General features: G+C 46.5%; 1 protein-coding gene across 1 annotated transcript; it reads left to right on the top strand.

The window, feature by feature from the left end:
* Window positions 1-8,452: 8,452 nt before the first annotated feature.
* UBB (ubiquitin B) lies at window positions 8,453-10,193 on the top strand. The gene is made up of 2 exons (XM_065896566.1): window positions 8,453-8,537; window positions 9,198-10,193. Exon 2 carries the CDS (start codon window positions 9,204-9,206, stop codon window positions 10,119-10,121), a length of 918 nt encoding a protein of 305 aa, XP_065752638.1. The 5' UTR covers window positions 8,453-8,537; window positions 9,198-9,203; the 3' UTR covers window positions 10,122-10,193.
* Window positions 10,194-10,987: the final 794 nt, after the last annotated feature.

Genomic DNA, 10,987 nt, shown 5'->3' with positions numbered 1-10,987 from the left:
TAAAAAAAAAAAATAATAATAATCCCACAGGCCACAATGCCTGGCACAGCCTAGATAAATAAATAAATAAATAAATATATATACACACATATATTTTTTTTTGTGGTACGCGGGCCCCTCACTGTTGTGGCCTCTCCCGTTGCGGAGCACAGGCTCCGGATGCGCAGGCTCAGCAGCCACGGCTCACGGGCCCAGCCGCTCTGCGGCATGTGGGATCTTCCCGGTCCGGGGCACGAACCCGCGTCCCCTGCATCGGCAGGCGGACTCTCAACCACTGCACCACCAGGGAAGCCCCTATATATATATATTTTTAATGTGGTACATATATAGAGTGGAATACTATTCAAGTTTTAAAAGGAAGGAAATTCTGACATATGCTACAGCATGATGAACCTCAAGGACATTATGCTAAGTGAAATAATCCCGACACAAAAGAACAAATACTGTATGATTCCAGTTACATGCGGTACCTAGAGTAGGAAAATTCATAGGAACAGAAGGTAGAATGGTGGTTGCCAGGGACCAGGGGCAGGAGGGAATGGGGAGTTATTGTTTATTAGGTACAGTTTCAGTTTTGCAAGATGAAAAGAGTTCTGGAGATGGATGGTGGTGATGGCTGTTCAATAATGTGAATGTACTTAATGAACTGTGTACATAAAATGGTTAAGATGGAAATTTTATGTGTCTTTTACCACAGTTCTTAAAAATAAAACAAAAGTAAAATAAAATTTTAAAATGCTTTTAGCAAAAAAAAAAAAAAATGCTTTTAGCAGCTTTGTTTGTAACTGTGAAAGTAGGAATACCCTAATGTTAAACTGTGATATGTTCACATAGCAGAATACTATATAGCAGCTAAAGCAGTTGAACTAGATTTATCAACACAGCTAAATCACAAAAACAATATTAAAAAAGGGAAGTTGTAGAATGATATGTAGAGTATGACATCATTTACATAAAGTCTAAAAACAGGTGTCGTAATCCATTCAGTCTGCTCTAATAGAATATCACAGACTGCGTGGCTTATAAACAACAGAAATGTATCTCTCACAGTTCTGGAGGCTGGGAAGTCCAACATTAAGGTGCTGGCAGATTCAGTGTCTGGTGAAGGCCCACTTTCTGTGTCCCCACATGGGGCAAAGGGGCTCTCTAGGATCTTTTATAAGGGCACTAACCCCATTTCTGAGGGCTCTGCTCTCATGGCCTAATCACTCCCAAAGGCCCCACTTCCAAATATCCTCATGTTGGGGATTAGGTTTCAACACATGAATTCTGGGGGGTCACAGTCAATCTATACCAACATGTAATATTTACGGAAACATCAATTTATATTATTAGTCTTAAAAGGTTCCTGGGGTTGATAAACATCGAACTCAGCACTGTGTTACCTTCAGGAAGAGAAAGAAAGAATTGTTATTGGAAAGGGAATAGTTTAAAAAACCAACAACTAACATAGATCCATACAAGTCCAGCCAACTGAGTTTTGACAAAGGTGCAAAAGTAATTCAATGGAGGAAAGATAGTGGAAATTCCATGGAGAAACTGGAGGAATTGGACATCCAAAAGTGAAAACATGAACCTCAACTTAAACCTCAAAATGAATAATAGATTTACATGTAGAAAAGATACAGGAGAATGGGACTTCCCTGGTGGTCCAGTGGTTAGAACTCCATGCATAGGATCCGGCCTGCCATGCCTCTCGGCCAAAACAACAACAGTACCAACAACAAACAAATCTATGCTAAACCGATAAGGAAAATAATTAAAAAAAAAAAAAAAAACAAACACAGAAGGAAATCTTTGGGATCTAGGGCTGGGTGAAGAGCTCTTAGACATGACACCAAAAGCACAATCCATTAAAGAAAGAAAAGAAACAGTAAATTGGACTTCATCAAAATTTTTAAATTTTGCTCTGTGAAAGATGCTGTTAAGAGGAAAAAAACAGAGAACTGGGGAACTGCAGGCCTTAGAAGGTTTACAGAGCAGATGCAAACAAGGTAGAAAGACAGCTAGACAAGCAAGAGGTTGGGCCCTGAGAGTTGAATACTGGGGTTTAAGAAAGCACAGTTCAGGGCTTCCCTGGTGGCGCAGTGGTTGAGAGTCCGCCTGCCGATGCGGGGGACGCGGGTTCGTGCCCTGGTCCGGGGGGATCCCGCATGACGCGGAGCGGCTGGGCCCATGAGCCATGGCCGCTGAGCCATGGCCGCTGAGCCTGCGCGTCCGGAGCCTGTGCTCCGCAACGGGAGAGGCCACAGCAGTGGGAGGCCCGCGTACCACAAAAAAAAAAAAAAAAAAAAAAAATTAAAAAAAATAAATAAATAAAAAAGAAAGCACAGTTCAGTCAGTTTCCGGTGATGTCAAGGTTCATTGCTTAGGTAAAATGGAGGTGATTGTGGAAGAGATCAGGTAAGCATGATATAAGATAGGGTGTTGAGACGTCATCAAAATAACAAACTTATATTTCAAAAGACACCATCAAGAAAGTGAAAAGACAGGACTTCCCTAGCGGTCCAGTGGTTAAGAGTCCACGCTTCCAATGCAAGGGGCACGGGTTCAATCCCTGGTTGGGGAACTAAGATTCCACATGCTGTGTGGCGTGGCCAAAAAAAAAAAAAAAAAAAGTTAAAAGACAACTTATAGAATGGAGGAAAATATCTGTATTTTCTTCTAAGAATTTGTGAATTTATATCTAGAACACTAGAACTCTCAAAACTCAACAGTAAAAGGGCAAACAATCCAATTACAAAATGGGCAAAAGACATGAACAGACATTTTAGCAAAAACGATATCCACATGGCAAATAAGCACATGAAAATATGTTTAACATCATCAATCATTAGGGAAATGCAAGTTAAATCTATGATGAAATATCACTACACAAGTATTAGGTAGCTAAAATAAAAAATAGTGACCATACCAAATGCTGTAAGGATGCAAAGAAACTGCATCTCCCAGACACTGGGGGTGGGAGAGTAAATAATACAGCCCCTCTGGAAAATAGCTTAGCAGTTTCTTAAAAACCTAACCATATACATACCATATAACCCAGCAATTACAGTAGTGAGCATTCAACCCAGGGAAATGAAAACATATGTTCACACAAAAAAGTACATGGGGCTTCCCTGGTGGCACAGTGGTTGGGGGTCTGCCTGCCGATGCAGGGGACACGGGTTCGTGCCCCGGTCTGGGAAGATCCCACATGCCGCGGAGCGGCTGGGCCCGTGAGCCATGGCCGCTGAGCCTGCGTGTCCAGAGCCTGTGCTCCGCAACGGGAGAGGCCACAACAGTGAGAGGCCTGCGTACCAAAAAAAAAAAAAAAAAAAATGTACATGAATGATCATAGAAGCTTGTGTTAAAAAGGAGACAAGGGACTTCCCTAGCGGTCCACTGGTTAAGACTCCACACTTCCACTGCAGCGGGTGTGGGTTCAATCGCTGGTCAGGGAAGTGAAATCCCGCATACCATGCAGTGTGGCCAAAAATAAAAAATTTAAAAGGAGACAAAATGTCCCAAATGGAGTCACTCGTGTTAGGCCCCAGGGCAGCAAACCAAGACTTAATACCTAACCCAACTGCAGTTCCAAGCTTCCCCCGGAATGTGACCTTTAACCAGACAACCTGGAAATGTCCTAGTTAGCACTAGGAGGTAATCCGTGGGTACACCCCTTCCCTTCCCCTTAGGAGGGCATCCTCGCCCAAAACAAGGTACTCTTTGCTAATTCTTTCCTTTATTTCTGCTTCCTCTCTGGCTTTAAAAACCTCTCCTTGGGACTTCCCTGGCAGTCCAATGGTTAAGACTCAGCACTTCCACTGCAGGGGGCACGGGTCTGATCCCTGGTCTGGGAACTAAGGTCCCCCATGCCGCGCGGCGGGTGGCCAAAAAAATAAAAACCTTTCCTTTTCTGCAGCTCTACAGAGCTCCTTTCTATTGCTAGGTGTGATACTGCCTGATTCACAAATTGTTGAATAAAGCCATTACTCAGTTGAATTTTCGTTGCTTAAGCCTTGTAATAGCCAAAAATTGGAAGCATCCCAAAAGTCCATCTGTAGGTGAATGATTAAACCAACTGTGGGACACATATACAACAGAATGCTACTCAGCAACAAAAAGGAATGAACTATGAATATATATTCAACAATTTGGATGAATTTTAGACAAAAGCTAATGTCAAAAAGTTACACATCGTACGATTCCATTTACGTAACATTCTCAAAATGACAAAATTATCCAGGTGCAGAACAGATTAATGATTGCCTGGGCTTGGGGGTAAGTGGTGGGAGAAGCTTGTGACCAACCATGAAGCGGTATCAAGAGGTTATCCTCATGGTGATGGAAACAGCTCTGTATCTTGACCGTGGTGGGGGTGACATGAATCTACTACCCATGTGATAAAACTGCACACAACTATGCACACACACAAAAGCGCACGTAAAACTGCAAAAGTCTGAATAAAGGTCTGTGCGTTGCACCAGTGTTAATTTCTCGGTTTTGATATTGTACTACAGTTGTGTAAGATGTTATCACTGGGGGAAAATGGGTGAAGGGTACATTGAGACTTCTCTGCTATTTTTGCGACTTCCTGTGAATCTGTAATTATTTTAAAGTAAAAAATAAATCATTAAGGAAATGCAAATCGAAGTCACAAGGAGATATCATCTTACACCCGTGAGGACAGCCACCCTTTTGGGTTTTTTTTAAGTAACAAATGTTGAGGAAGTGGACCAATCGTGGCTGTGCCTTTTTGGGTGGGCATGTAAAATGGTGCAACGGCTGTGGAAAACAGTATGGAGGCTCCTCGAAAACTTTAAAATTTTGTCACATTAAGATCCAGCAGGGCTTCCCTGGTGGCGCAGTGGTTGAGAGTCCGCCTGCCAATGCGGGGGACACGGGTTCGTGCTCCGGTCCGGGAGGATCCCACATGCCACGGAGCGGCTGGGCCCGTGATTCATGGCCGCTGAGCCTGCGCGTCCAGAGCCTGTGCTCTGCGGTGGGAGAGGTCACAGCAGTGAGAGGCCTGCGTACCGCAAAAAAAAAAAAAAGATCCAGCAATCCCACCTCCGGGTGTCTGTCCACAAGAACTAAAAGCTGGGTCTTAAAAAGAGATATCTGCACACACGTGTGCATCGCAGCAGTTCATTATTCATAACAGCCAAGAGGTGAAAGCAATCCAATATATCCATAGACAGATGAATGGATAGACAAAATGTGTTCTATACACACAATGGAATACTAGTCAGCCTTAAAAAAGAAGGAAATTTTGTCACACGCACGGATGAACCTTGAAGACATATGTTAAGTGAAATCAGCCAGTCCAAAAATGACTAATACTGGGACTTCCCTGGTGGCACAATGGTTAAGAATCCGCCTGCCAGTGCAGGGGACACGGGTTGGAGCCCTAGTCCGGGAAGATCCCACGTGCCGCGGAGCAACTAAGCCCGTGTGCCACAACTACTGAGCCTGCGCTCTAGAGCCCACGAGCCACAACTACTGAAGCCCGCACTCCTAGAGCCCGTGCTCTGCAACAAGAGAAGCCACTGCAACGAGAAGCCCGCGCACCGCAACGAAGAGTAGCCCTCGCTCGCCGCAACCAGAGAAAGCAACAAAGACCCAACGCAGCCAAAAATAATAAACTAAATAAATTTTTATATTACAAAAAAAGCTGAAGCGAAATAGCAAAATGTTAAGATTTAATAAAGTTGGGTGGTGGTTATATGGTGTTTATTATATTACCTCCAACTTTCATATATGTATGGAATATTTCACAGTAAAAACATTTTTGAGTACCTATTTTTAAATGGACAGGTTTTTGTAATTTTGAGGCCCAGTGTAAAGACAATTTAGAATTTTGCTCTGTGTTCATTTGGGCATTCAATATCAAAGTTTCTAACTCGGTGGTAAGAAATTAGGAATTAGTCTCATAATTCTGTCGAGATAAATTGCCAAACAAGGAAATGACAAACCACAGACTAACTCCATACTTTAAATATCAGCTGATAATGTCAAGAAAACAATTGTGAATTTATAATTGGAAACATAGTTTTCTCACAGATTTTTATTAAAAGACATCTAGCTAAGTAAAACATCACTTTGAATCTCAGAATCAAATCCTCTTCTTTTTTTCAAAGGAACTGCCTAGGCAAAAACTATCTGCCTATGGATGTTAAATAAGTACTGTCTTTCTGTTTTGTATTTTAAGTGTCTAAGGCTGTCACAGTTGTTTGTTTGGGTTTTTTTTTTCCCAGTTGAACAAAAGGGAAACTGCACTTCACTGAACAAACATTTATTGAGCACAATACCAAGTATTGTGCTAGATTTCCAAATTCCTGATTTGGGGGATTTTGCCCATCTAGTCTTTAATTTGTTTACCAATTACTTTTTGCAATTTATCACCGGAAATGATGCTATTATTAAAAGTTTTATTTATAAACAGGCCGTAAAAAATTCATCTTGTTTTTATTATACAAGGAAGGCACAGGCCTCCTTTCTGAAAACAGTTTGCTATGTTGAGCTTACCAAATGCCCTTCGGTAAAACATTAAACCAAGAAGCTGTATAACTAACTTATTTCTGGCAACTGCTAGAATTCCCAGCCAAGTCATCATATCAAACCATGAGCTCTCCATTCTAGATCATTCTACCAATTCACATGTATGACTCAGGAGGAACTGCGATTTGGTGAAACAAGCTCAGACTACTCCCTGTCAGCTTAACGAAAATGAAAATGTATACTTTGCTCAATAAACATTTTATCAACTACCTCCCAATCCAAATGATCTTAAAGAAACTTTATTTCCATCTCCTATTACCCCTGTCAGTAGATCTTACCAAGTTTTAAATAATTCAGAGCTGTCTAGGCGTTAACGCATAAACCTGTCACAGCTCCACCGACATAGTCTTAATGTTAAGCTTAGAGATGTCATTTAATGACTAACGACCTTTTCTAAGTGATAGCTAGCCAGTTGGTACTCATGTGCACATCGTTACACCGCCTCTTAGGGAGGCTGCTATTACCTGACAAACAGCCGCTCACATGTTTGTTTACGCCTCCACCTGCATGACTTAGACGCGGGGCTGCGGGGCTGCGGGGCTCCGGATCCAAACACGCCTGCCTTACTCACGTTCCTTGGGTTATCTCCCTGCGGACGAGCGGCCATAACCCCAGTGCGCGGAAACCAGTCCGAGCTGGTTAGGCCCACCTTTACGGTCGCGTGCACAACCAACACATTGATGGGACACTAAAAATACTAGCTATTTCTCGTACATGGATTCTGTCTCTCCAAGTGGGTTTTCGACTCCCTAATCCACATTCCCTCTTTCCCCACCAGAGTCTGGACAAACTGCTAGGAGGGGAAGGGATGTGCAGTTTTGGTCGTTGCACGGCCGCCGGGTCACATGGAGGGTGATGGGGCGGGGAGAGCGGGGCCTCCATGATGCGGAAGAGGGAGGGAGCCTTCGCAGTGTGCGTTGGGTGGGGATCCGCGGTGGGGGGATGGGGAGTGGGGGAGGCCTCGCCGTGGGAGAGGCTGGGGGGAGGGGTGCTCCGCGATGAGAGAGCTCGGGAGAAACCTCCACGGCATGGGGTGGGAGAGGGGGGCTCCGCGGTGGAGGAAGGGTCGGGGGAGAAAGCGGGGCTCAGCAGAGAGTCCACCGACAGTCTAGATTTCGTCTCCTCAGAGCACGACCAAAGCACCCTAACTGTAAAGCGTGACTAAAGCTCCGCAACGCTGATCCAGACAAGAACAAAAATAAAAACAGGCCAGTGTGAGGGGGGCTTATGCTTCAGAGCAGACACCGGGAAAAACTACTGCGGCCCCCGCCGCCCAGCGCCTGGGCACCTCCAGAGCAGGACCGGGAGCCCTTCTCAGGAAAGTCGCCGCGGAGCCCGCTGTGCTCCAACCAAAGCCCTGAAAACACCACATTTATGGGGCCGGGGCCTTGGAAGAAGGAGCGAAGGGCCCCTCCCCCACCCCCGGCCGGAAGTACGCTTCTCTCCCGAAGGCGCCCCTCTGCCGCGCACGCGCACTCAGTTACTAAGCAACGTCGGTGCCTAACCACTCCAGCCAGAGCCCAGCAACAGCCGAGCCGCCGTGTTCTCCACCAATCAGCGCCGGCCTCGCCTCACACGCCTCACCAATCAGCGCCGGCGCCGCAAGGAAGTTTCCAGAGCTTTCGAGGAAGGTCCCCTTAACTCGAATTCATCCGCCCGATAATTTTCCTACCTTTTCCGAAAGGAGGAGAAGGATCACCTGGAAGAGAGGTGAGCTGACTTGTTAGGATCCTTTGCTCGGCTCTAAGCAATTTAGGGCTCAGGCGAAGGGCCTAACTGCGTCGCGGGAGGTGGGGGCCGAGCGAACTACTTTCAGCGGCGCACGGACACGGCGCCTACGTAAGAGTGATAAGTGACGCAACAGACGTTGCATAAATTTCGGCCCTGCCGAACCGGAGCGTTCAGAGGCGACTGGCATTGTTGGGACCTGCTGCGTTGGGGGTAGAGGTGACTCGGCGTCTTTGAATTCGCAGCATTTTCGGATTCGCTCACAGGTACTGGCCCACGGCTTGCGAGTGCCGGGAGAACTGGAGAGGGGGGCGTCCGTGAGGGTGAGCGGGCGGGGGCTCGGAGGCCGCGGGGAGGGGTGGGGGAGGGGAGGCGAGGTGACGCGGCGCCGGCCTTTCCGGAAGAGCGGGCCTTGTTTACGGGTTGGGAGCGGGGCGGTTGGTGCGCGAGCCCGCAGAGGCCAACGGATACTTAACCGATGGAGATTTCATTCTGTCTTTTCGTGGCGGGGAAGGTGGGAGAGAGGTAGTCGGCTGGGGCTTCTGGAAAGGTTTTAATTTGAATCCCGACGTGGAGAAGGTATCGCACCGTACTTCCGTCTAACCGGATTTTTATTTTAATGCCGCCATGATACTAGGTTTGGGGGAAATTGGGGCGGGGGCATTTTAACGAAATATCTGTAGCAGTTAAGGGAGAGAGAATGGATGTTAATCTCAGAAAGCACTTTTGATTCTCCCATCCCGTTTGGTTGCCGTCTTGACTAAGGAATTTTGTGTTCAGTGACTAACTTAACGGTTAGTCTAGTAATTGGGGGAGGTTTGTGAGTCATTAACGCAGTTAAGAATAATAAACTGTTCGTTGCAAAGAATTGATTACCTGTGAAAGCAGTAAAAAATCCTGAGGTGAAACACTGTTTTACTTTGTAGGTCAAAATGCAGATCTTCGTGAAGACCCTGACCGGCAAGACCATCACCCTGGAGGTGGAGCCCAGTGACACCATCGAGAACGTGAAGGCCAAGATCCAGGATAAGGAAGGCATCCCCCCTGACCAGCAGAGGCTCATCTTCGCAGGCAAACAGCTGGAAGATGGCCGCACTCTCTCTGATTACAACATCCAGAAAGAGTCGACCCTGCACCTGGTCCTCCGTCTGAGGGGTGGTATGCAGATCTTCGTGAAGACCCTGACCGGCAAGACCATCACCCTGGAGGTGGAGCCCAGTGACACCATCGAGAACGTGAAGGCCAAGATCCAGGATAAGGAAGGCATCCCCCCTGACCAGCAGAGGCTCATTTTTGCAGGCAAACAGCTGGAAGATGGCCGCACTCTCTCTGATTACAACATCCAGAAAGAGTCGACCCTGCACCTGGTCCTCCGTCTGAGGGGTGGTATGCAGATCTTCGTGAAGACCCTGACCGGCAAGACCATCACCCTGGAGGTGGAGCCCAGTGACACCATCGAGAACGTGAAGGCCAAGATCCAGGATAAAGAAGGCATCCCCCCTGACCAGCAGAGGCTCATCTTTGCAGGCAAACAGCTGGAAGATGGCCGCACTCTCTCTGATTACAACATCCAGAAGGAGTCGACCCTGCACCTGGTCCTCCGTCTGAGGGGTGGTATGCAGATCTTCGTGAAGACCCTGACCGGCAAGACCATCACCCTGGAGGTGGAGCCCAGTGACACCATCGAGAACGTGAAGGCCAAGATCCAGGATAAGGAAGGCATCCCCCCTGACCAGCAGAGGCTCATCTTTGCAGGCAAACAGCTGGAAGATGGCCGCACTCTCTCTGATTACAACATCCAGAAGGAGTCGACCCTGCACCTGGTCCTCCGTCTGAGGGGTGGCTGTTAATTATTCAGTCTTGCATTCATAATGCCCAGTAATGGCATCACCCTGCATTCTAGCTATTTGCCCCAATTTAAGATAGTTTCAGTAGTAGCTGAACTTGTTCAAAATGTTAATAAAGGTTTTGTTGCATGGTAGCGCATTTGGTGTCTGTTGTCCTGAAATTATGTAGTGATGGTGGGGACTCGTAACTGGTTAAAGTGGTGTTCAAAGAAGGCATTTAACTTGAGGTGGTCAATATGACCAAAATTAAGTCACTTGACTTTGATAAACATTGGGTGTGCCAAGGTGTAGGGACTTTTGTCCTTTGTTCAAGATCATTTACAAGTTAGGATTCTGGTGTCATTAAAACAATTTCAAAGTGTAAGAATTTAAAACTATTGAATATGGAGGCATATTGAGAGAAAGCAAACTTGCCTGTGTGCCTCCACCTCAGATGGTGGTCCAGGCTGCTCAGTTGTGCTTTCAGTATCATTATTTGTTGACTATCCTTGTGCATTTTTTTTTTCTTTCTAGTGCATTACATTTAAGTGCTCAGCCTTAGATAATGATATAGAACCCTAATTCTGCTTTATGTGAACTGAGCCAAGAACCAAGTGGAGCCCTAGTCAACAAAGGTGGAGAGACAAATTGCTTGAAAGAATTCCTGAGTTAAAAGCGTATACTAGGGCTTCCCTGGTGGCTCAGTGGTTGAGAATCTGCCTGCTAGTGCAGAGGACAAGGGTTTGAGCCCTGGTCTGGGAAGATCCCACATGCTGCGGAGCATCCGGGCCTGTGAGCCACAACTACTAAGCCTGCGCGTCTGGAGCCTGTGCTCCACAACAAGAGAGGCCACGATAGGCCCGCGCACCGCGATGAAGAGTGGCCCCCGC

Source organism: Phocoena phocoena, chromosome 19 (genome assembly GCF_963924675.1).
Source record: "Phocoena phocoena chromosome 19, mPhoPho1.1, whole genome shotgun sequence".
NCBI lineage: Eukaryota > Metazoa > Chordata > Mammalia > Artiodactyla > Phocoenidae > Phocoena > Phocoena phocoena.
The sequence above is the reverse complement of the archived record's forward strand: the minus strand, read 5'-3'. Positions and strand labels throughout refer to the sequence as shown.

Excerpts from the sequence above, each read along its gene's own strand:
- UBB (XM_065896566.1), top strand. The coding sequence starts at position 9,204 with ATGCAGATCTTCGTGAAGACCCTGACCGGCAAGACCATCACCCTGGAG.